At 44.1% G+C, this 26302-nt stretch overlaps 2 protein-coding genes across 7 annotated transcripts in view; one reads left to right on the top strand and one right to left on the bottom strand.

Annotated features, from left to right (window-relative positions):
* Window positions 1-5947: 5947 nt before the first annotated feature.
* Window positions 5948-17532, bottom strand: SLC25A20 (solute carrier family 25 member 20). The gene is made up of 9 exons (XM_015640920.3): window positions 17172-17532; window positions 16445-16537; window positions 14370-14497; window positions 12127-12217; window positions 11066-11183; window positions 9867-9939; window positions 9162-9271; window positions 7721-7845; window positions 5948-7223 (listed from the first exon to the last, which is right to left on the bottom strand). The coding sequence occupies exons 1-9, from the start codon at window positions 17274-17276 to the stop codon at window positions 7161-7163; spliced, it is 906 nt and encodes a 301-aa protein (XP_015496406.1). The 5' UTR covers window positions 17277-17532; the 3' UTR covers window positions 5948-7160.
* ARIH2 (ariadne RBR E3 ubiquitin protein ligase 2) overlaps window positions 17204-26302 on the top strand; it is a 36673-nt gene continuing 27574 nt past the window's right edge. For 2 of the 6 annotated variants that reach the window (XR_004499244.1, XM_015640915.3), the window contains exons 1-2: window positions 17589-17672; window positions 21488-21835. Coding sequence is in view for 4 of the 6 variants with exons in the window: in XM_015640915.3 (XP_015496401.1) it covers window positions 21587-21835 (249 nt within the window). In the remaining 2 variants the exon portion in view is untranslated. Of the gene's footprint in view, window positions 17288-17485; window positions 17673-17906; window positions 18001-19895; window positions 20031-21487; window positions 21836-26302 lie in introns of those variants that run through there. The other 4 variants (XM_015640916.3, XM_033517546.1, XM_015640917.3 and 1 more) reach the window with 4 other exon arrangements.

The following is a 26302-nucleotide window of genomic DNA, read 5'->3' as shown; positions in this document are numbered from 1 at the left end:
TAAAGGGTACCCTTAGCTGTGTTACATTCTGTTTGCTGAGGGAGTGAGGTGGAGGGTTGTGCTTCACAACCCAGTTCCCTTTGGGACAGGTCCCTACAGACATTCTCGCCCACCCCTGTGCCCGGAGGAGGAGCATGGAATGAAGCAGGGGAAGAGAGGAGAGGTCAGCACAGACCTGTCCTAGGGAAGGGTGCTTTCCTGGGAAGGGCTGCTCTCCCAAAGCAGCAGGCAGCTCTGGCATCTCTGGACATGCCCACACTGGAGAGCAGAACAGCTGCAAGCTGCATTTTGTGAGCATTAACGAGAGAAATGCCAAGAACAGTCTGTGCTTTTGGGGCCAACGGTGTGTGGATGTTTCATCCTCTGAGCTGGAGCCGTAGGGAAGAAAATGGGGAAACCCCCAACAATTTGTCATCAGCACCTAAGAGATTCATCCACATCACAAGGAATTGCTCGTGTCGGGAGAGACAAACATTGCACACCGGTGCTGTGTCACCGTGCCTCATCCATTATCCCTGGCAGGCACCCCCAGGAGCCTCCCCAGCCCAGGGAAACTGAACTCCGTTGTTGGATGGAGTTTTTCTGCACGGAGCAGGGTTCGGGGGCCCGGGCCAGCCCAGCTTCTTCCACCCGCAGCGGCTGCGGTGGGCAAGGCCGGAGATCGGGAGGGGCACCAGGGCTCTGCCCACACACATTCCCCGTCTCGGCAGCGCCAAACGCCGGCCCTGGGATGCTGGCAGAGCAAGAGGAGACCCTGCTCCGGCCTCCTTCCCAGGAGAAGCAGCTTCGGGCTCCTTCCCAGGAGAAGCCCTGCGGTGGGAGGCAGGGCTGGCCCGCCCGCTCCGATGGGAAATGGGTGGTGCGGCCGGGAGAACAGCGAGTTCCCTCCGCCGAACGAGCTCCTGCCATCGACTGCCAGATCCTGAACTTTGGCTCCGGCCAGGAGGCACTAAACGAAGCAGATAATTGCCTGGCAGGGAGTGATAGGGAGGCAAGGGTGAGCGGGCAGGGAGGGGCGGGGGATGAGCGGGAGGATTATGTTTCAGAGGGAAGTATTTTTTTAGGATTTGTCTATGCAGGCATTCAGGAGCTTTTCTGAATCACATGGGCTTAGCCCCAGGAGAAGGAGGACTGGCTGTAATTTTACACCTTTTTAGGATTTCAGCTGGTTCTGCAGAAATCTGCATAGGGATTAAAGATGGGGAGGGACAGAGAGCTGATTTCCTTGCCTTTGGTCTCCAGGACAAACATTCAAAGCTAAATCACAGTTTAGAATTTTTTTGATGACATGGGTGGAGAGAAGAAGGAGCCAGCAGCTGACAGTAATAAATAACTATTAGGAAACAGTATTAGGAAATAGTACCAAGGAGAAATGTCGCTGCTGGGATATGCTTTCAGCCTCGGGGAATCCATATCCAGACAGCTCAACATTTACTTTAGTATCCAGAGCTTGTGTGCAGCTTCTCTCAGGCCCAGAGCAGCAGCGCTGAGGGAGAAGCCTGAGCTCAGGTCTCTGATGAAGAAGGGAAGTCAGCTCTTTGCACGGACAAACATCTCAGGCTTCCACCCTCCGTGCCAAGGGTTAGCAACAGCACTGTGTCCTTCAGCAAAGCAACACTCAAACTGTCACCTGCAAAGGGAAGTGGAGCTTATCTGTGGCCTGTTGCTAAAACTTTGATACTGATCTTTATGGCCGTGTTTCTAGTAAGCCTAGGGACAACCTGTGCACCATGAACTGCTGAAATGGATCTGTCTGAGCTTAAACTGAACTGTCTGAACTCTGAATTCAGAGACAGATGTTAGTAAAAATCCTGTCCAATGTCTCCTTAACGTTTACATTTTTACTAGGTTTGAGATACACTTGCACAACTATTCTAATACGTTGAGGTAATGGAAAATGTCCTCAGTTTTATACACAAATCTCCCTAAATTAGAAATGGTTTTCCATTTCAAGCATCCAGCATCAGGCAGCCTGTTTCTCCCCTTCACTGGACAGTTTTCTCAGGGCAGGGTCTGCTGGGCAGAAAGACAAAGTGTGGTGTAATATAGGGTCAGGTCTAGAGACCAAGGTTGTGGATGAGCACAGCCTCCTGTGATCCAATCACCCAAAAGGCATCCTGGAGAGCAGAGAAGAGGCAGGAATGCCAGCAATCCCTACACCCACCCTCCTGGGAAGCCCCCAACTGCAAGGCAGGCATCTCCCTGCCATCATCTGAGTCAGAAGCAAAAGTCCCCGGGATGCAGCTGCCAGGGCAGCCGGATCTATTTTCAGCTGGGATATTTGGGCAGCACCATCGAAAGCCCTCAGTGCAGAGCACACTCAGTGCCACAGTCACAGTGCCACAGCATGCATGGCTTCGTGCCACTGACTCAGCAGGCATTTTAGCCTGCCTGGACAAGCCAGCAGTGCGGTCACACACTACGGTTGGAAGCAGGATGTCATGAGGAGAGCAACATGGGCTACCAATATGCCCTTGTGGCAAAGAAGGCCAGCAGCTGCTAGGCTGCTTTAGGAAGAGCATTGCCACCAGCCTGGGGAGATGAACCTTCCCTGCTCTCAGCACTGGTGAGGCCACAGCTGGAGGGCAGGGTCCAGTTGTGGGCTCCCCAGTGCAGGAGAGGCATTGACATACTGGACAGTCCAGTGAGCACTGCAGAGATGGTGAAGGAACTGGAGCACTTGCAATATGAGGAGAGCAGGAATGGTTCAGCCTGGAGAAGGCTACTGATGCCTGATCAGAGAATGTTTAAAAGGTGGATCCAGACTCTTCTCAGTAGTATCTAGTGACATGGAAATACATAAAGTTCCTCTTAAACATAAGAGAACTTGGTTTTCTGTGAAGCTGGAACTGGTTGCTCCAAGAAGTGAAGTTTCTGTCCTTGGAGATATTAAGAACCTGACTGAACACAGTCCTGGGCAGCCTGAACCAGTGGGCCCTGCTTTGAGTAGGAGGGCTGGACTGGACTGTGTCCAGAGGTGCCTTCCAGCCTCAACTGCTCTGTCATCCTCCCAACTATGTGGTGGTGAAAACCACTTTGTTCAAGCTGTGCACAAGGCTGGTCTCTCACTGGCACAAGGATATTGACATAGGAGTCCTCTTATCCGAGAGGCAGCAGATAAAAAGAACAATGTAGAAATGGAAAACTGAACCATTAGAGGCCAATTTGGCACATGCAAAACTATAGGTGGTGCTGTATCCTAGTGTATGTCATTACTTGAAGGTACTTGGCCAGCCCACCCTCCTCTGTTCAGACCCCACAAAATTAATCAGTGTTTGCCCATAATTTTGAATAAACACTGGCCAAACTGATGAAGATTGGATTTGAAGTCAGTCTCTTCCTCTGCCCAACAGTGTCCAGCAGCAGATGCTTACAGAAATAACACAAGAAATAAAACACTAGTTGTGCCTTCCCTAGCACACCCTCCAAATCCCATCTACCAGCAATTCAGGAACATCCTGTGCCAAGGCTTTGCAGCCCTATCAGTTTTCAGTAGATCTTGATGAACTGTTCTGTGGGGGGTTTTTTGTTTTGATTTGGGTTTTTTGTTTTGTTCTGTTTTCTTTCATTCTGTTTAAATATTGCTTGATCTCCTCACTGTACATCCTGTCCCATGAGAAATATGAGTAAATGCACCCTCTTGACATTGCTCACCATTTCTAAGATCTACCTTGCAATGCCCTTTTCCGAACTGGAGAGTCTGTACTGAATGTGCCTCCCACAGGCAGCTTCCTTTAATTAGACAAATTTGATCAAGACTGACTTGTCAGGGGTGTTCCAAGGACCTTTCTGTCACTATAGCAATGCTGAGTGTGCACAAAAGGCACATTGTACACAATGGGCAGAGAAATGCAAGCATGGAAAGATTTATCTATCATGGCTTACTTCTGGAGTACTTCCAGACACCTTGAATCACCACTGGAAAAATCACTTGCACCAAAGCAGAAGGGGCCAGGAGGATGTACAGCACAAGAGTCTGGAGGCACTCTATGCTGATTTTGGTATAGCAAACCCAGATGTTACCAGCAGAAGGAGCATTAAGAAAAATATCATCGGTATCAGTGGCTGGCACCAGTGTACCAGCTGCTATTGTGTGCCCTAAACCTGCAGATACACTGCCTGAATTCCCTCAAGAAGCCGGGCAATTAGAAAAAAACATTTGAATGCAAATCTAGGCCTCTGAAAGCAAAAGAGTCCTCAGGGTATAGGAAATTATGCCTGTGTTAAAATCCTTCTCTCTTTCCAAGGCTGCACATATTATAGGCAAGGAATTGGCAAAATTTGTGTGGCAGAATCTTTAGAGACATGAGCAGCTTTTAAAATATTTCCAGGGTGCCTGGGTTTCAGTTTTTGAATAAGCAAGCAGATGTGTCTGATGAGCCTTTGCAAAGCTCTTGTTCTCCTGCCACTGCTCTTGGAAAGCAGCCCCTCATTCCTGATTGTCTTCTGCCATATTTTACTTAGCTAAAAGCATCAAATGACATCAACCATGGTAAACAACAGAATGTTATCATGCAAAATACAAAGCTCTGCAAAAACCTTAGAATGGGAGAATATAGAATATAATTAGGATAAGTCAGGATCTGAAATGTTTAAGAAAAAAATATTAAAAGGGATAGTTTGGCAGAAGGAGAAGAGTCTACAGTTGTTAGTAACAACTGAAGCAGTAGAGAGTGAAGGGAATATTTCAGTCTTCCAGAGCAAGAAGGCCACAGACCGGAGAGACTCAGCTGGTGAGAGCAGAGCCAGGGTAAAGTTCTAGCACCAAGCCAGAGGCCAGACACAGACTGAGGGTGGGCTCCTTGCTGCTCAAATGCAGGAGCTGTGCTTTTAAACCCAGCAGCTCAATCCGGGGCATTTCTCATCCCTGTTTTGGTCTTCAAGAATTTTATGGTTTTCAGAGTCTGGAACACTTAGGATTGATAGGATTGGGGTGGGAGAGAGCACTAACCATAGTGCACAGCTCATGACCAAGCCTTGGGGATCTCAGCCTTCCTCTGCTTCAGCTCCTCCCAGCTTTCTGGGAGCTTAGGAGGTCAAGAAGATGCAGTTGACAAGGCAGCTGCAATAGGCAGCTTTAAGCATTACCTTCTGGAATATTAGGAAAGAATATGCACTTCTGTCCCTCCCAAGAAGTGTCAGTATTTCTGAGCACGTAAATAGAATTGAAAATAAAAATTCAGCTTTATAACACTTCTTAAAGTTGGAAGTTGCTTCTAGGTACAACAGCCCCAGCATGAAGATCAGAAAGAGGCCAGAGCAGCCACCAAAGCAGCACAGGGCAGTATTTTGTGGTGAGGTAGCACAGAGACAGAGCAAACCTGATCAGCTTGAAACTACCTGGGATTTAGCCTCAATAAACCCAGAACTATGTTTAAAACCATTTGAGAGGTTTCTATCCTGTAATCATTCCCCCAAACCAGTACTAACTCAGTGTTCACACTGTAAGTATTGCATTCATCTGAGGAGGAACAGCAGCCACTCCTGAGCACTGAGGAACAGGGAAGGCCCTTGGTGGCACAGTGAGAGAGTGGAAGCAGCTTCATGTGACTCAAATTTTCCTGCACCAGGGGCCACTCCTCTTGCCCTGTAAAACACAAGAGGTGGACTCTGAGGAAGGCAGGTTCCCTTCTGGTCTTCCAAAATAAAAACTGGGAAAGCAGAATTCAAGGCTTCTCAGCAGGATGGCGTGGGAAGTCTTTCGGGTTGCCCCTGCCTGTGGAAGGGGGAAGGTGAAGGCAGTGTCCTCCTGGTACAGGTCAACAGACCACACCAAGTACTTCCCACAATGTGTTATTTGTTTCAAGATCTGTTATTTAGTGTGTTGCTTTAGAGTTAAAAACTTGCATCCCCAATGCAACACCTAAAGGACTTTTATGACAAACATGCCAAATGCAGAATATTCCTTTCCACAGCTCATGAAATTGAAAAGCCAAAAACCAAGGGATTAGCAAAGACACCACAGCACAGTTTATTTCCAAATCAATCTCAGAATTAAGAATTGGAAAACTTTTGCAAAACTAAGCATGCATGATCATGCAAAAAGTAAATGAACCAAGGCACAGATTCTAGCCAAGCAGCACCTCATTTTATTGTTCCAGTAACACTGCATCACAAACAAAATCTGCTTTTTGCTTCTCAGTATTAGTCACTTCTCAAATGAAAATGCGATTATGTTCAATAATAGTAAGAGAAAACCAAGGAACAGGAGAAAGAATAAAATTAGACAAGACTGCGGAGCCAGTGTCCTCTTTAGGTGTCCCCCTCACGTCAGAGAAATTCAGTTCTTGGAAGTGCTGTTAAATTTTCTCACATCAGTGTCAGGGATTGAATCCCAGGACATAATATTTGATGAATCAAATATATCACAGATTGCTACGAGCTGTGCTGTACTTTTGAAATCACATTTGGGCTCTTTTCAGTGGGACAGAAAGGATTTGAGAGAAAAGTTCAGGTTAATCAAACACATTTCCCCACTGGCTCCCTCAGTAAAGCTTAGCACAAATGTTAAACATAATGCATTTTGTGTCCTAGTTCCACAGAAAAGATGAGTGTGCAGGACCTGATATGGTACCTGCAACACTCCTCAACACACTGAGACATAGCTCTGGCCACCCCTGCTGAGTTGTGTTTTCTGCTGTACATGCACAGGATTAAAACCAGTGTTAACACAGAAACAGCCACAACTGAAAAACTACAGGATGAGAACATTGTCTGACATTTCTTGCAGACACAACCATGTGCAGCTGCTGACTTATGCCCTGAGAGTTAAGTACATGCTGCCAAAAAAATATTTTATGGAAGTTTTTCAGCGTTAATAGCTACATGTTTCTTCAGTAAATAAAGAATTACATTTTAAGATGTGTCCCCTTCTTCCATGAGGAAGTACTTAAGGTAGCACACGTGATAGTGACAGTTGTGTGTTAGCAGTGTCACTGCTATGGTTGGCTCAGAAGATTTGTCACCCCTAACTCCTCACCAACTCTGTCAGAGTTACAGCTTGCATTTCTGACTGGCATATAGCACCACCTAAAGAATGTGAGAAAGGCAGAAAGGTATTAGGCAAACAATCATTCCTGAAATATTAAGTGATAATTCATTTATTCCTTTGAGGCAGACTTGCACTCTTCCTTCTCTCTAGTTTCCAGGCTTCCTTGTCTTCATAGACCAGGTGCAACCCAGTTAAGAAACTTCATAGCAACTTCAAAACCAAGAAAACATGCCTGGAAAAAGAGAACACAGAACAAATAAGGATTCTAAAAATCTGTTTCAAACAAGGCTGCACTATGAAAACCTAACATGGTTTACATGGAAGGAGGAAGAGGACATAAAAAGTCTTGAACCAGAGGCAAGAATTCTACTGTATCCCTCCAGACAAAAGCTGAACTTTGGCTCTGTTAGGCTCCTTATTTATTGAAGGGGAAATGAAGTGAAGGGGAACTCATTCCTTCTTCTACAGCTGAATGTACAACCAGTATATAAAAACTATCAGAGAAAGCCAACAAAGAGCTTTCATGCAAAGCTTTGAAGAAAGATTTACTTGTTGCTCCTAAAGTACCATTTTAGAATCTGGACACCAACAGTCAAAAGTACCTGCAGTGACAAGAACCTCACTGAAATGGTACAAGAGTAAACAGGCAGTTGTGTCTCCTCCAGACTGCAAACACTCACTGAGTGTGGCCATGTCCCCAAAACCCATCCGGAATCACAACGTACTCACCGCGTTAGCAGGAAAGGCCCTGATCATCACAGCTGTGAACCCCTTGTACAGAGATGCAACTCCTTCCTCTCTGATGAGTTCCCTCAGCACATCTCTAAAGCCATTTGGGTATTTTCCTGCAGGAGCTGAAAGGGATGCACAAAACATTAGCCCAAACGTGTGGCAGTGACAAGGGCTGAAGGATGTGCCATATGTAACGGCCCAGGATTTTCAACAGGTTCACACTGCTACAGCAAACAAAGAAGACAGCTCAGTAAAGGCTCATTGAAGAGGAGTTGGGTGCTCACCATGACCAAAGAATTTACATCATCAAGTCATTGCAGGCAGGGAAGAAAGGAGAATAACTTTTGTCAGGGTTGGAAGTCTGAGCTGTTACTTGCACTGCTGATCACAGCTCTCCAAAGAGCTGAACGTAGGTGATAGAAATGTCAGATATAAAAACTGATGAAGCTGTTTAATAAGAAAATGATCACATGCCCCAGCCAAGAACAGCAACAGACTTCAAATGAAAAGCACAGGATGTTCTAATGCTGATGTTACATGGATATGCTGAGGTGTTTTTTAAAAGCTGCTCTACTCAAAAAACAATTTCTTCCTTCTCCTGACACTGCCCTGGGAAATACTGCCACTGCCAGCCCTCTGAAGAGGTAATCCACAGATCAGCCCAGCTAAACAGAACCACCATGAGCCCACGTCATCCACACAGCAGCACTGGGGACTGGTTCAGTGGAACAGGATCAAAGCTGTGATGTGTTTCACCCCTCAGCCCTTGGTATGGTACAAACAACTACAGCAGCCATTGCTCAGAGAAAAAGAAATGAGGTTTCCTTCACTGATTATAATTTGTGACTCAAAAAAAATGGTCACTGTCCAGTGGAGAACTGAGTCCACAGAGACAATGGGGAGCCTTAACAAAATTATTCATTGACAGGACTGGCAGAGAAACCAAGGGAAAACCTGTCAAACTCTGTTGAAGCACAAGACCTGGGCCCATCCTATCTGTAATTAGGCCACAGACATTAAAGAGCAGAGCTGCCAGTTGGAAAGCAATGCTCTCAGCAAGTCACACCCTGTTACTATAAACTGCAGATAGGCTACAATTTATACAATTATGTCTGAAGTGAAATAATAAAACCTCTCAAAGAATTACATTTGTAACAAAACAGCTATGACAATTCTATTATTATGAGTTCTATGCTTAGGTTTCAAATCAGGTATCTCAAGTCAGGATTGTTATATTATCAAGGAGGCAAAAACAGAGCTGTGCAGCCCAATGTGCCACAAATTTATGAGGAAACCAATTGGAATGCTAGGAGCACCCTTGGGTTTTTCATGCACTTGTCTCTCTCAAGACATGCTGCCTCCCAGAAGGCATCTTCTATCAGTGCCCAGCTCATTCCCAGGAGCACCACACTGAGTGACACACTGGAATGCAACTCACCAGTCTGGAAACGTGATTTCAGCACGTCTGGTGGAATGGCAACTGCCCAGTTGAAGATCCCAGCCAGGCCCCCAGCAAAGAGGATCCTAGGCACACTGAGGTCACTCACACTGTGGCAGGATCAGAGTGGGGTGGGAGGAAAAAGTGAAAAAAAAATATTTTAAAAGAAAAAAAAAGTCAAACTCATTGTTTTGACCAATGTGACGATCAAAAAGATAGCCTGGCTAACAGCCAGAAGGCAGCACAATGCTGCAGACAGTAACTGCACTCTCATATCACTCAGAATCTGAGCAACCTTTCCAAGATGGACCAACTCCATCCTAAAGATTCAAATCTTTTTATTCAGCAGCACACACATACATGCTCTGTGAAAAAACCAAAAACCAAACCAACAAACCAACCAAACCTCCACAAAAAAAACCAAAAAAAGCCCCGCGGCATGTTATGCACATAAAGGTTGAAAGTGAAGTCCTCCTTCCAGTATTCCTTACTTGGCCCAAACTGGAATCTGAGAGAAACTCAGAATATTGTTTTAATTATCAGTTAACCCCAGACCAAACCAGCTCAACTCGATGAGCAACCATTTTTCTTTTTTTTTTTTTTAATTTGTTTTGATGATACTGCTCTAAATCTCTTTGTAACTGGGGAGATTAATCAGCAGTGTCTGGGAAGTCCAGAAAGTGATGACTGTGAGATTTCACTGACCTCTTTCCCTCAGGGGTCAGAATGTTCTTCAACCACTCGTACGTCATGAAGTACATTCCACTGGCTGGGACGTCTGGTGGGTAAACAACAAAGGCTGTGAGGGGTGGGAAACCAAAGGAAGCACAGAGACACACCAGCTCCATGCCAGCTCAGCAACACCACTAAGTACATACAGATTCCTTTTCTGAACCTCTTCTACAAACAAAATAAAAATCTTCTGCTGCCTTAGAGAGAGGAGTCTGAACTTTCCCATGGAGAGCAGGTGCTAAAGGCAAGAACTGAGAAAATAACTTTTCTGTCAGCAGCCTTTCAAACCAGACTGTAATCTGGTTGCATTACACTAATGATGAGACAGCTCTAAACTGTCCAAATTTCTGCACAGCACATCACAGTAGCACAGGAACTTCATGAATTTTACACACTATTAATTCTAATGATTCTATTTGGGGATTTTTTTCAGTGTTTTTTAAAGCTATTCCCACAGCCTATTCTTATCCCATACCTAAACTAAAGAACCAGCCCCTATCTAGGGACACTGCCAGAATTACACTGCAGGCTGCTACACTTGTGTGAGAAGCAGAGGATAGAACAAATTCCTAAACTGAAGTAACAAAATACAGAAATTTCAGTTTTTCAAAGGGGAATTACTAAAATACATAAAGGGTTCTGGGTCTGTTAGCTGTTGTTGTATTTGAGAGAGGGGTCATGACATCCCAGTCCAAAATAACCCAGACTCAAAAGGGTAGAAAGCATAACTGCTGCCACCACATATTTTAAAGCAGTCACAGACAGGCACAATCCTTCTCTCAAGGAGAAAAAAAAAGAAAAAAAAGAAGAAAATAATTTTTTAAAAAAGCCCACTTCTGTATTTTTCTCTTCTCTTTGTTCTCTCTGCTCCTCTCCTGAAGTCTCTCATTCCTCTTGGCTTCTCAGATCTTAATTACTTCCTATATCCCTCTGATCCTTGTCATCTAATCTCTTCCTCACTCACTGAGAATCTCATGTTTATTTCTCAGGCCCTTTGAGGCACTGGAGTAGCTCTGCAGACTGAAAGAAAAAAAAAAAAAAAAAAAGAAAGAAAGAAAATGGGTGACACAGCCCCTCCAATTGGCTAAAGGGACTGTGAGATCTCCCATACTGTGTCAGATTTCTTATCCTACAGTCCCCCCGCCCCAGCAGGGACCAGGACTGTCCCTTACCTCTCATGAGGGTCAGCACCGTTCCCTTGTACACGCCCCGGATCCCGGCCTCGCGGTACAGCTGCTTGGCACAGTCCAGGGAGCCACTGTACTTGGTTTCACCTGTAGCTGCCTGGATCTGCAGGATTGAAGTGAGAGTTTGTGACCAGTGAAGGTTTCTGGTCAATGCAAAATCGTTCATTCAAGGGTTAGAAAGCTTCACATGTGTTTTTAGAGGAAGGAGCACATGCTCTTGCCTAGGGAACCTCTGCCTCACTTCCTCAAGCAGCTCTCACATTGAAGCTGAGGCTGTGGTTACCATTTCACACAGAGGACAGATTCTCCTTTATTTTTCCACAGTGTAAGTTTGAAACAATTTGAGTAACTTAGGTAATTCCAGACAAAAAGTAGTCCTCAAATAGTTCAGTGAAATTCAAACCATTTGTATAAAAGCTCCCATGATAATATCCTGTCAGTCAGAACTAACATGTGACCACCCATCACCGTATTAAGAGTTCAACACAGTCTGAAACAAGCAGAGCTTCCCACACCTGCTAAAGATGGTATTTCATTTGTTCAGGTTTACATTTTCCAACAATACTTTATAACTCCTGCAGGAGGTGTAGAGCTAACAGCCACACAAATGTCAGAACACTGTTCTGAAGTGCATTCCTTAGTTCTGCATGAGGAGCTGTCAAGGTAACAGAATTTCCTTACACCAGAAAGAATCTCATGATCTAGCATGTTTACACTTTTTTTTTTTTAATGAAAAGTTTCATTCAGAAAAAATTGACTTTTCCATACTTTGAAGTAGACTGAGGCATCCATGGATGCCTCATATATTGTCCCATAGCATAAGGATTGAGCTCTGTAAAATGAATAGAGCAATTAACGCTGTGTGTACTCATACTGTCATGCTGAGTTTGTTTAATGCTTCTTCGTGACACAGCTGCATAAAATGACAGTTGTCTCAGTCCTGTCAAAAAACAGAACAGAGTAAATGCACTAACCAAAGAAATTCCTGCTATGGAAAGACAAGACCCCTAAAATTAAATTCCCATCACCACCATCCAATGCCTTACCTGTAAAAGGCACTTGATTCTCTCTCCTGGAGCCATGATTACTGTTGTGAACACTCCTGACAACATGCCAGCAGCAAACAGCTGAGGATATCTGCCCCAAGGAAACAGAAAAGACCCTAACACAACACAGCACACAGGAAATGAAGGGCAGAAAGACCCCTGCATCACCAGATGGTGCTGCTCCACATGAACATGGCAGTGGAACTTGAAATGCACCCTCTGCTTTTATCAGTGCAGAAGTGCCTTGTCAGTGCAGAGCTAAACATTTAAGACCTCTGGGACTCAAAGCACTGGTTCCTACAGCAACCACAACTCAGCTCTTCATATCCATTCTATTTGCTAATATTCCATCTACTTGCATTTTTTTGCTATAGCATTCCCCATTCATTTTCATTCCCAAATCTCTTCCTCCTCCATTCTTCCCATACTCCCCTCAGTGACCCCAGATTCCACACATATTCCTGCTGGTGCAGCCAGAAGCCTCCTTTCCATAACCTCTCACTCCTTCACTCTCTGCCAAAGCTGAGTCTGTCCTACCAACCTGCCATGATCCCAAACATTCTGCACTTGCTTTCACGTGGCAAAGTCTCCATGACAAAAATCCCTTAAACAAGCTGAGTTTCTCCATCACAAAACTATCTTTACATCCAGCCTCCTGCTACTTCCCCTAGTAAGATGACGTAACATCTCAATTCAAGTAAATTCCACACCTTGCACTTCTCTCCACTTGCCCAAGAGATGGCATTCTATTCCACTTCTTACAGCTTTCTCTACTCAAATTCCCATTATATCTTCCAGACCATTCAGACCTCCCTCGCCACTCCACATGCACCTCCTACTCAAACTAGGTTTTGAGGTTTTCAGCTCACCTTGGGATTATTCAGCCCCAGAAAAGGCAGGATGGGCTCCTCAGGTTTCTCTCCATCTTCTTCTTTCTACAACTTCCCTTCAAAATCAGCATGGCTTGCCTCTAGGCCCAAAACCACAGCACTAGGAGTCTGATCTTTATTTTTGGGTCTCATATCCCAAGCCCACTGTACCTTCACTGTGTCAGGTCTGCACCCACAGAACAGCACAGCTGAGCACAGTGACAGTACATACACTATTTGTTCTTTTCCACTGCTTTTCTTGAAAGGAATTCTACATAAAGACTCAAAAAAACTATGTTGTCCTTCTTCAGCTTGCTCTTTAAAACTTCCTCTTGGTACCATGTGTATAAAACACAAGGCAGGTGGTGAGGTGAGGTGGTCAGGCTGCTGGGAATAAGTAAATGGTGCATTTGTTGTTCAGTCCCTACTGTTCCCCTGGCCTTTCCCTTCAGTCTTGCCTGTGTGAGGACACTGCCATGGTATAACAGAGGGCATGTAAGCAGTTCCCCAGCACTTCACTGCTTCCCTCCGAGCAATGGGAGCCGTGTTGGCAGTGGCTGTATTGCAGGGCCAGGTGTGCTCACACCAGCCCTGTGCAGGGAAGGCTCCAACAGAAACCAAAATACCCCACAACAGCTGGCTCCATACGATGGGTTCCTACTTGCTGACAGAGCTCCTACCTAGCACACAAATAATGGAAAAAAATGTTGCTGAGCTACTGCCCAGTCCCTGCAGATCAGATCCCTGTAAATCACAGCTCAGCAAAGCCACTGCAGGAGTACTTTATGGGTGGGGGGCTTTCTTCATGCACAGGCTGGCTTGTAGAAAGTCCCATCAAGTTTTCTCAGCTTCCTATTGCTGTTTCTGAAGGTCAGACATGACTGAGAGGAGGGCTGCTCAAAAACACCTCTTTTCAGAAATAACAATAGAACATTTTTTTGGCTGTTTTCATATCCTAATGAAGGGACATATGAAGATTCATAACTAACTGGGAAAAGAGAATCAGGGCTGTGAATGTTGTCAAGACTGCTTGACCATGAATTTATTGTTCCCATAGTTTCTGTTAACAGCAAGAGTGTTGGCAGGCAATCATTACATAACTCTCACTGTACTCATCTAAACCGGAATTGTTCCTTAATGGCTCCTTCTTGCGTAGAAAGGGAATTGCATCGCACCTGCCCACACAATGTCTCTTTTTTAACCTGTGCTATCAGTCCCACGCTTCCAGAAGCATTAAAACATGAGTATTTTATTTTTCAGAACTATATTTATAACCTAGGAGAAGACACAAATTTACACCACAACTCAACGTGTGACAATGCAGTAAGAGCCTCAGGATGCCTTTCCCAACTGTCTGATTAACCAGGAACTCACGTCAAAACATCGTCAGGTTTTCTCTGCTGGAGTCTTTTTCCCAAGCCAAATCCAAAGAAGCACACAGCAAACATGGGTGTCACTCCAATGATAGGAGCTGCCATTCCTCTATATAAGCCTCGGACGCCCTGCAAGAAACATTATCACAGGAATTACTTGGCTTTGCATAAACTTTGCACACATTTCAACTTGTTGAGAAGAGAAAGGCAACAATCCAGGATAGGATCCATCTAACAGTCAAATTAATCAGAGGAATAAAAGGGTTTGTTGTTTATTTGCAGTTATACATGTTTAGCTGAGGCTCAGGGACTGCTGCAGGGGAAAGTTATCCTTCCTGGGAAACACTGGCACCACTGATACCGTTCTGTAACAACACCCATCACCTGCATGTACATCTCAAGTATGAGCAAGTGAAGTTAAAAGTCATGTGAGTAAGACCCTTAATAGATTATGTCAAGAGAGAACACTCTGAGCCTACACACAGAAATGCACCTGTGTTTTATTGGTAACTTGTCAAATCCAGTAGTGTAAAATCTTGACACTGAATCTAAGAATGCTGAAACTAATTCACTCTTTAACTAAAGGAAGAGCCAGAGAGAGCAACTGGAATGCCTTCACTCCCCACATGAATTCAATTTGGAAAAGGTTCAAGAGCAAATTATTTTTTGTTTCCTACCCTAAATCCAAACTTTTTCCCCACACAACATCACATTCCTGATGTTTTATACATTCCTGATGTTTCTTTTCATACACTACACATATGAAAAACTTTAATGCATACCCCAGCAGCTGTGTTTATTTAATTTCTCCTGCCTTTAAACTGAACTTTTTCCAATAAAAACTTTTTCCAGTAAAAAGGAGAGCTTCCTAGATAAAGGCTAGACACATCAATTAAATATTTACTGGTCTCTGCACCCCCTTCTTCCCCCTGCCCCAATAAACCAGTGCATCCCAGAACATACTAAAGTCTTACAGGCACAACTGGCTCTGCCATGAAATTACACCTGGCTGTGAGATTAACCACTGCTGCTCAACCTCCCCATGAGCATTGGGAAGCAAAAGGCCTTGGCAGAGAGGTTTAGTAGTTTTCCTTACAGAAATGGATGAGTATTGAGTAGGAGTAGAGAAGCAGCACTGCTTTTGAACTTCCCATCACAAGGCTATTATTATGGCTCAGCTCTGACGTCCGTGCTGCAGCAGGGGTGTTAAAAACTGCCAGGGATTCAGAGCTGGCACAGCATTCCAGTCTTTTGTGGGAGAGACCAGGGGAGCAAGATTTGCTTTGGTTATATAACAACTTGTTAATACCACATTGGAAGTAGATTTCAGATTTGAGGCAGATCTTTCATTCAACAGGGAGTTACCTAACAAGATCCAGCAGCCAGAAATGAGACCTCAGGCAAGCAGATAAACAGTTGGGCTTTACAACCATTATTTCCAAATGGTAACTAGCTGCTGAGAAAACTTTAAAAGCACAAAACTGGACTCTCTTTTAATTAAAGAATTTAAAACAAGGCTGTGTGCTTTTCTAAAAACAAAACAGACTAGCTCAACAACATGATCATGATGATTCAGGAGTAAAAGACACTGTCCACCTTCTAGAGAAGGTTGAACAACTACTATAATTGACACTCTGGGAGAAAAAAATCTATAAATTAAAGATCCTCTGCCCTCTTATAGGTGGCATAACACCTTACAGAAGAAAGTAAAAGTACTGCTTGTATTAACAAAAGTTATTACCCATTATAGAATTTCCAGAGAAGACTCCAAATACCAGCAAAATTTCACTAACTACAACAAGGCCAAAAAACAACTGCCAACATCCACTCCAGTCTATAACTTCAGACATTAATATCATGCCATTTTGAATCAAAAACATTTCTTAGCAAAACAAAGATACGTGAACCCAGAGCATGTGCATGCTAAGTATTCCCCAAGCTTTGTAATCTGCTTACAAATGTTAATTAGAATCAATTTAACTGATAACCCGGAAATTGTATGGTCTCTGGGGGGCACACGATTCCATTCCTACAATGTACAGAAACAACTGGTAGATGCGGCAGGTGTCACAGTACCTCTCCAACAAGAGTCTTTCTGAAGCAGTCAAAGGTCCCAGAATAGAGAGGGGCCTGGCCAGGCTGTGGCTTAGGCTGGGTTTGCAGTCTGACCTAGTAAGAGGGAGAGGAAAACATTATTTTATTAAATATTACAATCTAAACTTTGATTGACAGAACACCTCCGGCTGTTATGGAGCATGTTTTGTGACCGGACCTGAAGATATTGATAGAAACACTGACATCATTTTAGCCCTTTGCAGAAGGGAAGGGGTTGATTTTTAATGTAATGAGTAGTTTATGTATTTAACTAATTAATTGCTGCGAAGACGTCCAGATGACGACACCAGCTCCCTGGACCCTACAGGGTCACTCCTGGCCTCCCCGTGGCGCAGGGGCACAGGGTCCCGCCGCGGGACGGGGCTGGCGGGAGCATCCCAGCTCGCTACTCCACCGGGAGCACGGACGCTCTTTTCCCGATTTTCCACGATAAACCGGGACTGCGAGACGCCCGGCCGCCACACCGCCAGGGGGCGCCCAACAGCACTTCAGGCAGTCTACTCGCGGCGCATACCGGAAGCCCCGCCTCCCGCGCAGTGCTTGCCGGGAGTTGTAGTTCTGCCATGGCGCCCGCCGGGACCCGCGCCGCTCCCGCGCAGTTCCTGCCGGGAGCTGTAGTCCACCCTCCAGTGTCCCGCACCGAGTACCGGCCGCCCCCCTTGTCCCGGGCCGTCCCGCGCTACCTCACCTTGATGGTGTCCAGCGGGTGCCCCACGAACACCAGGCAGACGCCCCCGAAACCGCCAGCGAAGAAGTTCTTCAAAGGGCTGATGGGCTGCGGCTGCTTCGCCATGGCGGCGGCGGGTGAGAACCGGGGTCGGGGCGCTGCGTCCCTGCCGAGCCAATGCCGCCCCCTCCGCGCCGCGACCTTTAGCCCAGTGCGGGGCACGCCGGGAGGCGGGCGCGGGGCGGGCCGGGACCGCGGCGGTGTGAGGGGCCGCTCCCGGCGCTGCCACCGCGCGCGGCCACTGGGTGCTGTCACCGGTCGAGGCCGGCCCGGGGGCCGCTCCTGAGGGCGCGGGGCCGCTTCCCCCCGCACATCCGCAGTGGTTCAGCCGTTCCCCCCCGCTCCAGCGCCGTGGCCCGGCCCGGCCCCGCCCCGCCCGGCGGAGGTGACGCACCGGGCCCGGCGGTTCCGGCGCGCAGGAGGAGCTCGGGGCGCTGTTCTTGCCGCCCGCCTGCCCGCCCGGTAAGTGCGGGGCCCGGCCGTGCTGTGCTGGGGGTCTCGGTGGGGCCCTGCTGGGATTGGGGCGAGACCGGCGGGGGTGATGCGGGGCCGCTTGTCCGTGCCCGGTGCTGAGCTCGGTGCTCCGCCCCGGCAGAAGCGCAGCCCGAAGCTCTCGGGCTCCAGGCGGCCGTGCGGGGGCCCCTCCTCGCCCTGCCGCCGCCCGGGCTTTCCCCGCACGGCTTCTCTCCCGCGGTGTTCCTGCTCCGCCCTCACACAAATGTGCGGCGCTCTGGCTGTGCGGGACAAGCGCAGGGGCTGGTCTCACGCATTCCAAAAGAATGGACCCGAGGTAATTTAAATGCGATGGGTACCGCTCTGCCCGAAGCCAGAGGTGCTGTGGAATACGTAGCTATCCGTAAAACAACTTGTTAAAAGCGACGATAGGTTAGAAGGGGCAGGAGTGAAATGGATCAGATGAGTTGGGAAAGTGGGAAAGACAAGGCAGCCGTGATAGTGTGAACCAAGACAGGCAAGAGAAAGGCAAGCGGGTGTGTTCCCGGGGGAGTGTGATGCAGCTGCAAGGAGGTTCCTACAGGGTCGTCTGTGGTGAAAAGAATAGGGTGTCTTCTGGTTTCTCTGTCTTGGATGAAAAAATTCCTACCTAAAAACAGTGGAGAAGAAACGGTGAGGTGTGCCCTGCATATGTGAGGAGGCAGTTGGGGATGATCCACGAATTATGGGCTTGGGTGACATAGATGAAGATGCAATTAGCATCGATAGCCAGCATGGAGCTGAGGCTAATGGATAGTTTGAGGGAAAAGGGAGAGTGTTAGCCAGTTTAAAGGTTACGTGGATAAGGAGTCTAGGAGATAGACTTAATCGCACGTTCTCATTTTCAGGTAAATAAAGAGGTGAAAGAAGAAAAAAAACGTATGAAAGGGTTGTGAAATATCAACAGAAAAATAGGAGGAGCATTCTCCAATTGGAGGAAAGTTATTAGAGGAATCCAACAAGGGTTGGCAGGAAGTAAGAAAAGTGATGTAGTGGGACAAGGAATGAGGTGGGATCACATAATGTGGTGGCACTATGGAAGGCATTTTGTTTCAAAAGACCTTGTTAAGAATTGTGTTGCAAAGCAGGAGTCAGGGAAAGGACATGGTTGGAGATGATAGACAGCAGAGTGTAGGGGTGGGTGTGTTTAGGAGTTCCTGCAAGAGACTGGAGCAAGGGAGCTGACTAAATTGTATCAGTGCTAGTGAAGATACAGGAGTATCTGGGATAAAGGTGATAAAGGAGGAGATCATCCTCCCTTAAGTAGGAAAGTGATCTAAATATGGTTTAAAATTTTATAATTTGGTCTTGGGAGTTATGGTCATTATTTAATCTAAATAATCCTTGCTTTTTTGACCCTATCTTTCGAACTTAACATCTTTATGTCTTAAAAATTAGTGCTATCAAGTAGTAGCTGTCTTGTCTATGTATTTAAAGTGTTTGATTTGGGCTTTGGGCTGAACATAGGTGAGTTTTGTTCCTGGTTTTCCTAGTACCCTCCTTTGCTTTGTCCACAGAGCATATGCCTTGTGCTTCTTCTCCCTTCACTTGTGTCAGTGTGATGTTCAGTTATACTGGAAATGAGCTCTTTCCTAGAAAGCTGGGATAGGAGTCACAGAAGTCACCCAGTCCTGCAGCTTGATAAATCCATATGTCCATTTGCCTGTGCAAACAGTTCCTCTGCTCACAAAAATGTGCTAGTGGCACAGAGAGACATCTCTGCACTCCTCTCACCCCCTCCCCAGTGACTGGTGTGTAATTGGGAGGTACTGGGCAGGCCCATTATTCTACCTGGATATCTACAAACATCTCACTGCTTGAATGTGACTTGACATGTGTTGGAAGAGCAGAGGACCTAGTGTTCTCCTGGGTTTTTTTTTGTTTTTTTTTTCTCCTTCTAGAGTGTGGAATGATCTGAGTGAGTTTGAGAAGTTCCCTGGCCTGTGAAACTTGATCAGGCTTTGTGGTGGCTGAACAAAGTTGTTGCACACTGGGCTATTGATAGTCCACACTGGGGTTAGAGGCTCAAATAAGTCTTTCTTTAAATACAAGTTTTAGCAGGTAAAGATCCATTCTTTTATGCAAGAGCTCAGTGTCAATGCAGATTAAGCCCAGACTCTAAGCAGGGTAGAGGGAGGGATGAGGGTTTGCCTTGTATCTGCCAAATCAGATTTCACATCTGTCTCCTTCCAGTATGGAGGGACTGTGTGTCTGTTCCTCTGAAGTCCTGTGGAAAGCAGTGCTATAAAATTATTTGTATGCTACGTGTGCTGTGGATAGCTAAGGAATCAAGAGGCAATGAAAGGAATGAAGACCAGAATTCAGGAGGTAATGTAAATAGGTACTAGTCTTCAGCCTCTCTGGAGGTTTGTATCTCCTGAAATCACTGAAGCCCCTCAAATTAATTGTACATCCCATCTCTTCCTGGTTATTCTTTGCTGCCTGGTCAGGTGACTGGAAACAGGGAAAAAAAAACAAACAAAAAACCAAAAACCAAACCAAAACAAACAAACAAACAAAAAACAAGAGTTGAGAAAAAATAATTAAAATTTGTGGTTAAGATTTCCTGTACTGTAAAGTCAGGATTATCAAAGCTTGATTATGGTTTCCCCAGCAGCTACAAATTGCAATACTGAGGGAATATATTTGAGTGGCAGAGCTGACAACATAGTAATGCAGATTGGGAGTGTATTTAAGGAACCGAATATGTGCTGCTTGTGGAAAATAGAGCTTTGATTTCAATACATGTTTTTATATGTAAAATTTGGTTACAGCATTGTTTTAATTCTTCTGTATTTAATATAGTCTCTCTAAACTAAATAATTCAGTTAAATGGAAATTTTTGACTAGATATGAGATGACCGTAATTCAAAGTTGATTCATGCTTTACTGCTGAATCTTTTAGAGCTCAAATTCATATGGTTCCATTACACAAACAGAAGATTTGTAGTTCAGATAAGTATCAGATGTGTGAATTTTCCAAAACAAGTGAGAATCTTAAAAAACAAGAAAAGTTAGCTGTTCTTCTTCTTCCAACAGCTGTCAATACCTGAGCATAAATTTCTACATTCAAAGGTAATAAGTATATATATTGGGAAGGCAATAAATAATAATTTTATTTGCCCCTTCAGATATAAGGCCCCAAGCCACATCACATCCAGTAGAACCAATTTAAAGGGATGAACTATTTTCACAATTTCTTTTGAGATGGCATTGAAGACTGTTAAATTGTGTGCATGAGAGAGATCTGTTTGCTGGTCTTATTTTCCTAAGTCCCGCTTAATGTCTGTAGTTCTGAAGTAATACGGATTTGTTCAGAATATTACAAGTTGTACAGGATATCACAGGTTGCCTTTCTAGCTGCTGTGGTCATAGGTAAGAGGTTTGTGTTTTTCCTGTTAATTAAATAGCTAGGATGCTGTTCTTAAGCATTTCAGGCTGTTGATAAAGAACTTTGTCATAAATTCAGTTTTATCTTTGAGAAGATCTATAGTGAAGGTTATGCAGCCAGCTTCCAAATGTCAGAAGTCACGGGGCCTGCACTGGGGACTAGGGTGCAGTGTAATAACCCAGTCTCCAAGGATTTGGACCTGTCCTGTAAGAGCAGCCTTGGCTTTGGAGGTGCAACAGTCACAGTGGATCCAAACCAGGGACATGCACAGCAGAATCCTCTTTACTGGGCCGTTGGGTTGGTCTGTTCCTAGCTGTTTGATCACCTACTTGTTGTTGACTTGGCACCTCTTACAATTTCTTAGGCACAGAAAAAATTGTTTTTCCTCTCTTAGGAGACAGAGCTCAGATGAAATCAAAAGAACAATAAAGTTTGGAGGAAAATAAAGAAGCTGCGCTTGCTTCCCTGGTCTGCAGTTTGGCAGGGCATTAAGATGTCCGTGGACATGAACAGCCAGGGCTCTGACAGCAATGAAGAGGATTATGACCCTAATTGCGAGGAGGAGGAAGAGGATGAGGATCCTGGGGATATTGAGGATTATTATGATGGGGTAGCTAACGACGTGGAGCAGCAGGGAGCAGATGCCTTTGATCCAGAGGAATATCAGTTCACCTGCTTGACTTACAAGGAGTCGGAGAGCACTCTGAATGAACACATGGCCAGCTTGGCTGCCACGTTAAAGGTGAGGAAAGGTTTCTGCATTAACACAGGTGCAAGACAAGTCTGTGGTTGTGAACAGGCAAATGCTGATAATACAGTTGTAATGAAAGCTGTGGCAACATTGCTGTTGGGGGGGTTGGAGGAGCATTATTGAAGGTCCCTTGTTTGAAACTGACTCAAAGGTTTACAATTGTTACGTACTGGGGCCTGAAAAATCTTCCTCACTGAATGTTGAATTTTTTTTTTGCAGAGCTGAGCTTCATGACCAAAATTCCTGAGTTATAACTCTTTGTATTAACACAATGCAAAGAGGGTGTGTAGAAAAGAAACAAATCAAACCATAAATGGTGCAGCTTGGTAAACCTGTGTTTGAGAAGATAACTGACAAATAGGAATGCTAAAACTCTGTAATTCTAACAAAAACACTTTTCTTGGTTGGTTCTGAGAATAATCCTGGACTTTCAAAGACAGGTTAGCTGTCATGCCAGTTTTTAACCCTACTGTTGCAGTGATAGCAATTCAAGTACAGTGAACTTGCCACCTCTTGGGGCAATTGTGACTTAATTCATCACAGAAAAGTCACACTCGGAGTCAGCTCCATGGTTACTATGCTCAATAAGACTTTTGTGAAGTTTTCTTTCTCTTTTTCTAACTGATTACTTTAGTGTCAGTCAGAAGAGGAGACAGGCCAGGGGAAAGCAGAGTTTTCCAAGCTCTAGATGTGGACAATGGTTTGAAATTGCTGCTGCTTCTACCTAGTAACAAACCAGGTCTTCTAGTGCTTGCTCTTCTCTGGATCAGCCTCTGAAGGCAGGACAGGTGGTGACTGCAGCATGTAAAAAAGACTGTCTTGGGTAGGTTTTGATTCCAATTCATTCTGTCTGAATCAAATCTTGTTTTTAAAATGAGAGAGATCTCTTGATCTTTATTTGCACATTAATGCCATGTAGAGAGAGTATAACCATAAAGCCTGAGGAGTATGCACCATAAACAACAGGCTTTAAAGGGCACCCATAATTTGATGATTTTGCTATCTGTTATGCTTGTTCCCAGCATTTATCACCTCAGAAAATGAAGTTTTACTTTTTCTTGCTCTTAAACTTCTCTGTAATTACTTCAAAATGTGCATTCTGAGCTCTGAATGCCTGCAGTTCCCTACAGATGATCAGAAACTGGAGGCAACAGGAAAGTACAAATGAGAATAGTTGGTCAGCACTTCTGATCCAGCTGCCAGTTGCTTTTGGTTCTTAGCAATTAAGATTTAGAACAGCTTTTCTGTACCTTATTGTCTGCCTTCAAATGGAACACCCTCCTAAAAGGTGACCCCTGCCATATTGTTTTCTTGAATTTAATTACAGAAAGCAATATTTTTAGTCTTTAAAATCAGGCTTCCTGTGTTAAAATAAAATTTTCAGGAGTTCTGAAGGTCTCATTGATCATATATTATAGTTGCCCACACTATACCAACCTGCTCGCTCAAATTTCATCCCAAATAGTACACAAGGAGAGAAAATCTAGTTTTCTTTTATATCAAGAATATGCCTGTAAATTTACTTTTAAAATTAAATGCTACACACTTTGGTTTATGCATAAGGAGATGAAATTGAATTTGAGTAGCGGTTTGGAAAGATGTGATCTTGTAAGCCACACACTCACACTTTAGCCCTCAAAGTGCCACATTAACTCTCTTTTCTCCAGCAACAATATTCTCACAGTTGCACTTCTATTTGATATCTCTTGTGTATCTGCAGCATTTGCTTTTTGTTTCCTGGCATACTTGCTTGCAGTTCTTCAACAACCTGTCTTCCTTCCCCTCTCTCCCCACCAAGGAAACTTGTGATTTTGTTAGTTTTCTGAGACAAAATGGAATAGAAAGAATTAGTATTGAATTAGTGAGCACAGAGAAGAAAGAAATTGAATGGAGCATGCTGAGCTATTTATAATCACTATTTTCCATGGGCTTAATGGATATGAGTAAACAGGGGTAGACTTTTTAAAGAGTCATATAACCTCCTTTTATATTCATTTCCTTGAGCTGTAAAAACTGTTTTTTCTCTTTAAAACTACCTTTCACAATGTCTGGATAGTGTTGATTGTTCTTTTGGAGCATCTAGTTAATTTTGATTTCATCTCCTTTACTTCTTTCTCTCCTTTACTCCTTTATGGTAGATACTGATTATGTGGTGCTTTTTCTGCATTAGCTCATATTTAAGGCAGAATGGTTGCCCCAGCAGGGAAGGCTGAAGGTAAATTAAAGATTATCTTCAGGAGGTACAAAGTTGAAGCCTCTGGATGACTTGGTATCTGAGTGATATACTATCAAAAATTAATAGACGAATACAATTCCGTAAAGCAAATAAAAAATAACTGCAATGAATGGGCTTAAAGTTGTTTTGGAATGTTCTGCCACTGTCTGTTCTCATTAGTTGATTCACTTTCTGAAGGTTAACTCTGGGATACATACATGTGTATTGAGTGGCTTTTTCTTTGTGACATATTGTCTGTACATTTTAAAGACCAGAAACAGATTTTCAGAGCTTTACATTTTTATATTTGCAATCTGTGCTGTTAGTGGCTAATAACAGTTTAAATAGATAGTATTTCATTTGTTATGCTCATTAACCCTCAGCTTTTGTTTTTCAAACTGCTTTGCTCAGCTATTTCAGACTGAATGTTAAATTCCTATTTTATCTTAAAGTGTAGCGTAAAGAGTGGTCTCTGGACACCTTCTTGGCTTTTGTATTCCCCATGAATTATAGCTGACCTTATTCTCATTCTTGCTGAAGAAACCTTGCATGGGCTGGTTAATGTCAGGTCAGGTGTGAACACCCTGAACATGTTTAAAAGTTTATATGCAACATTGAAAGAGAAACTCTCTTCAACAAAATGCTTGTGTTTTGTTTATCCCAATTGGAAACAGCACAGTTAAAATTTGAAGTCTGATAAAAGTGTGACACCTTACATGTAGGTAAATTTATGTCCTTGTATCTCTTACTGTCATAGGAAACTTTTGCCTCAAATTCTTCTGACTTGCTTTTTGTCAGGTGTGAAAACCTGAATATAAACATTAGTGCAAACAAGGCAGCAGTAGACTAAAGCAGCTGTGCTGTGTGACAGGCCTGCCACTACATTAGTGATTATTCCAGAGCCATACAGAAGCTAGAGAGATGTAATAAGTGTTACTCTGAAAGTTTCTTCTTCATTTTGGTTTTAGTAAAAACTGTGAGTTCATTGTTTTTCAAGGAAAAGAAAATGAAGTCTTTGCTGCTTGGTTAGTGCTGTTAATATGAAGATCTAAGGAAGGTTCTGTTAATACCCTGACTAAAATTAGGACATGCTATCTCTACTGAAGCATACCAGAAGACAATCTCAAAATAATACCCAGAACTGTGGTTCTCTGACCAAAAGGCTTGTGAATTGAAGTAGGTCACTTTTAATTCCTCAAAAGGTCACTTGACCACAGTCAACACTTGTGAAGGACAATGCTCTCAAAAGCTGAGTAGCTCATATTGCCTTCACCAGCAAATGAATTCACAAAGGTTCTTTTTAAGAAATACATACAATTATAAGATACAGTATCTTTCAAAAATAATGAATTAAAACAGTATAGTAGTAACTTTGCTTTTGAGATAACTGTCAGTTGTCATTGGGTGATTGTGGGTCCTGGAGTGGCTTATCAGTACATGCAAACAGTGTGATCCTCAGCAGTTGTACAAGCAAAGCTGAGCCTGTCACTGGCAAGCAATTAAGTGTATGATTATGTCACATTGTTTTTGTTTGTTAATGATGCTTCCTGGCTCCGCTGAGGGTCTCCATACATGTCTGGAGTATCTGTAATGTTTCAAATAACTGGCAATGGTTTCTCTGTTTCAGTGATAAGGCAGATTTTTCTAGTGTTATTCTATTTTTGTTTTGTTTTGTTTTTGTTATAAACCACCAGATAAAACAATTGCAATTAGAATGTATGAAAAAAAATTTTAGGTTGACTTTAGGTGTTAGCTGATTGTCAGTCATGAGGAAGCTGTGATCTTTCTGCATATACAAGCTGGCAAGTGAAGATAGTCAAGTTGTTCTACAGGTACTGATGTCTTTCCACTAAAACCAAAGGAATTGTAAGACTGAAGAACTTACACTTTTCACTTCACTAATTTGAGTGATCTGCTAATATTTATCAGAGAGCAAAAAGCTTACTTTCTGTGCTTCCTGAAATTACACCTTGTGATGTGGGTTTTTTTTAGCTCTGTCCCTTGAAGAGTAAATCTTAGTAGATGCAAAAAGTATTTGATATCATGATATAATTCTGTTAATCTGTGTCATCACTACTGATCTTTCATAGATCAACCAGTTTTGCATATATTCTGGCTCACCAGACTGATGTTGCATCTTTTCATGGAACCAGATTAGTATCTACTCATGAAAACGCAGCCCTCTGAGGCTGCTCCACACACTCAAATTGCGCTGACACAGAGCAGTTAGTCTGTAGAGCTGC

The sequence above is a fragment of the Parus major genome, chromosome 12 (genome assembly GCF_001522545.3).
Source record: "Parus major isolate Abel chromosome 12, Parus_major1.1, whole genome shotgun sequence".
NCBI classification, from domain to species: domain Eukaryota; kingdom Metazoa; phylum Chordata; class Aves; order Passeriformes; family Paridae; genus Parus; species Parus major.
Note: the sequence above shows the minus strand (reverse complement) of the source record. Positions and strands in the feature narration are given on the sequence as shown.

Excerpts from the sequence above, each read along its gene's own strand:
- SLC25A20 (XM_015640920.3), bottom strand. The coding sequence starts at position 17,276 with ATGGCGAAGCAGCCGCAGCCCATCAGCCCTTTGAAGAACTTCTTCGCT. Across the intron at positions 16,538-17,171 it reads ACCCGCTGGACACCATCAAG|GTCAGACTGCAAACCCAGCC; the intron begins GTGAGGTAGCGC and ends CCCTCTTACTAG. Across the intron at positions 11,184-12,126 it reads GAATCAAGTGCCTTTTACAG|ATCCAGGCAGCTACAGGTGA; the intron begins GTAAGGCATTGG and ends TCAATCCTGCAG.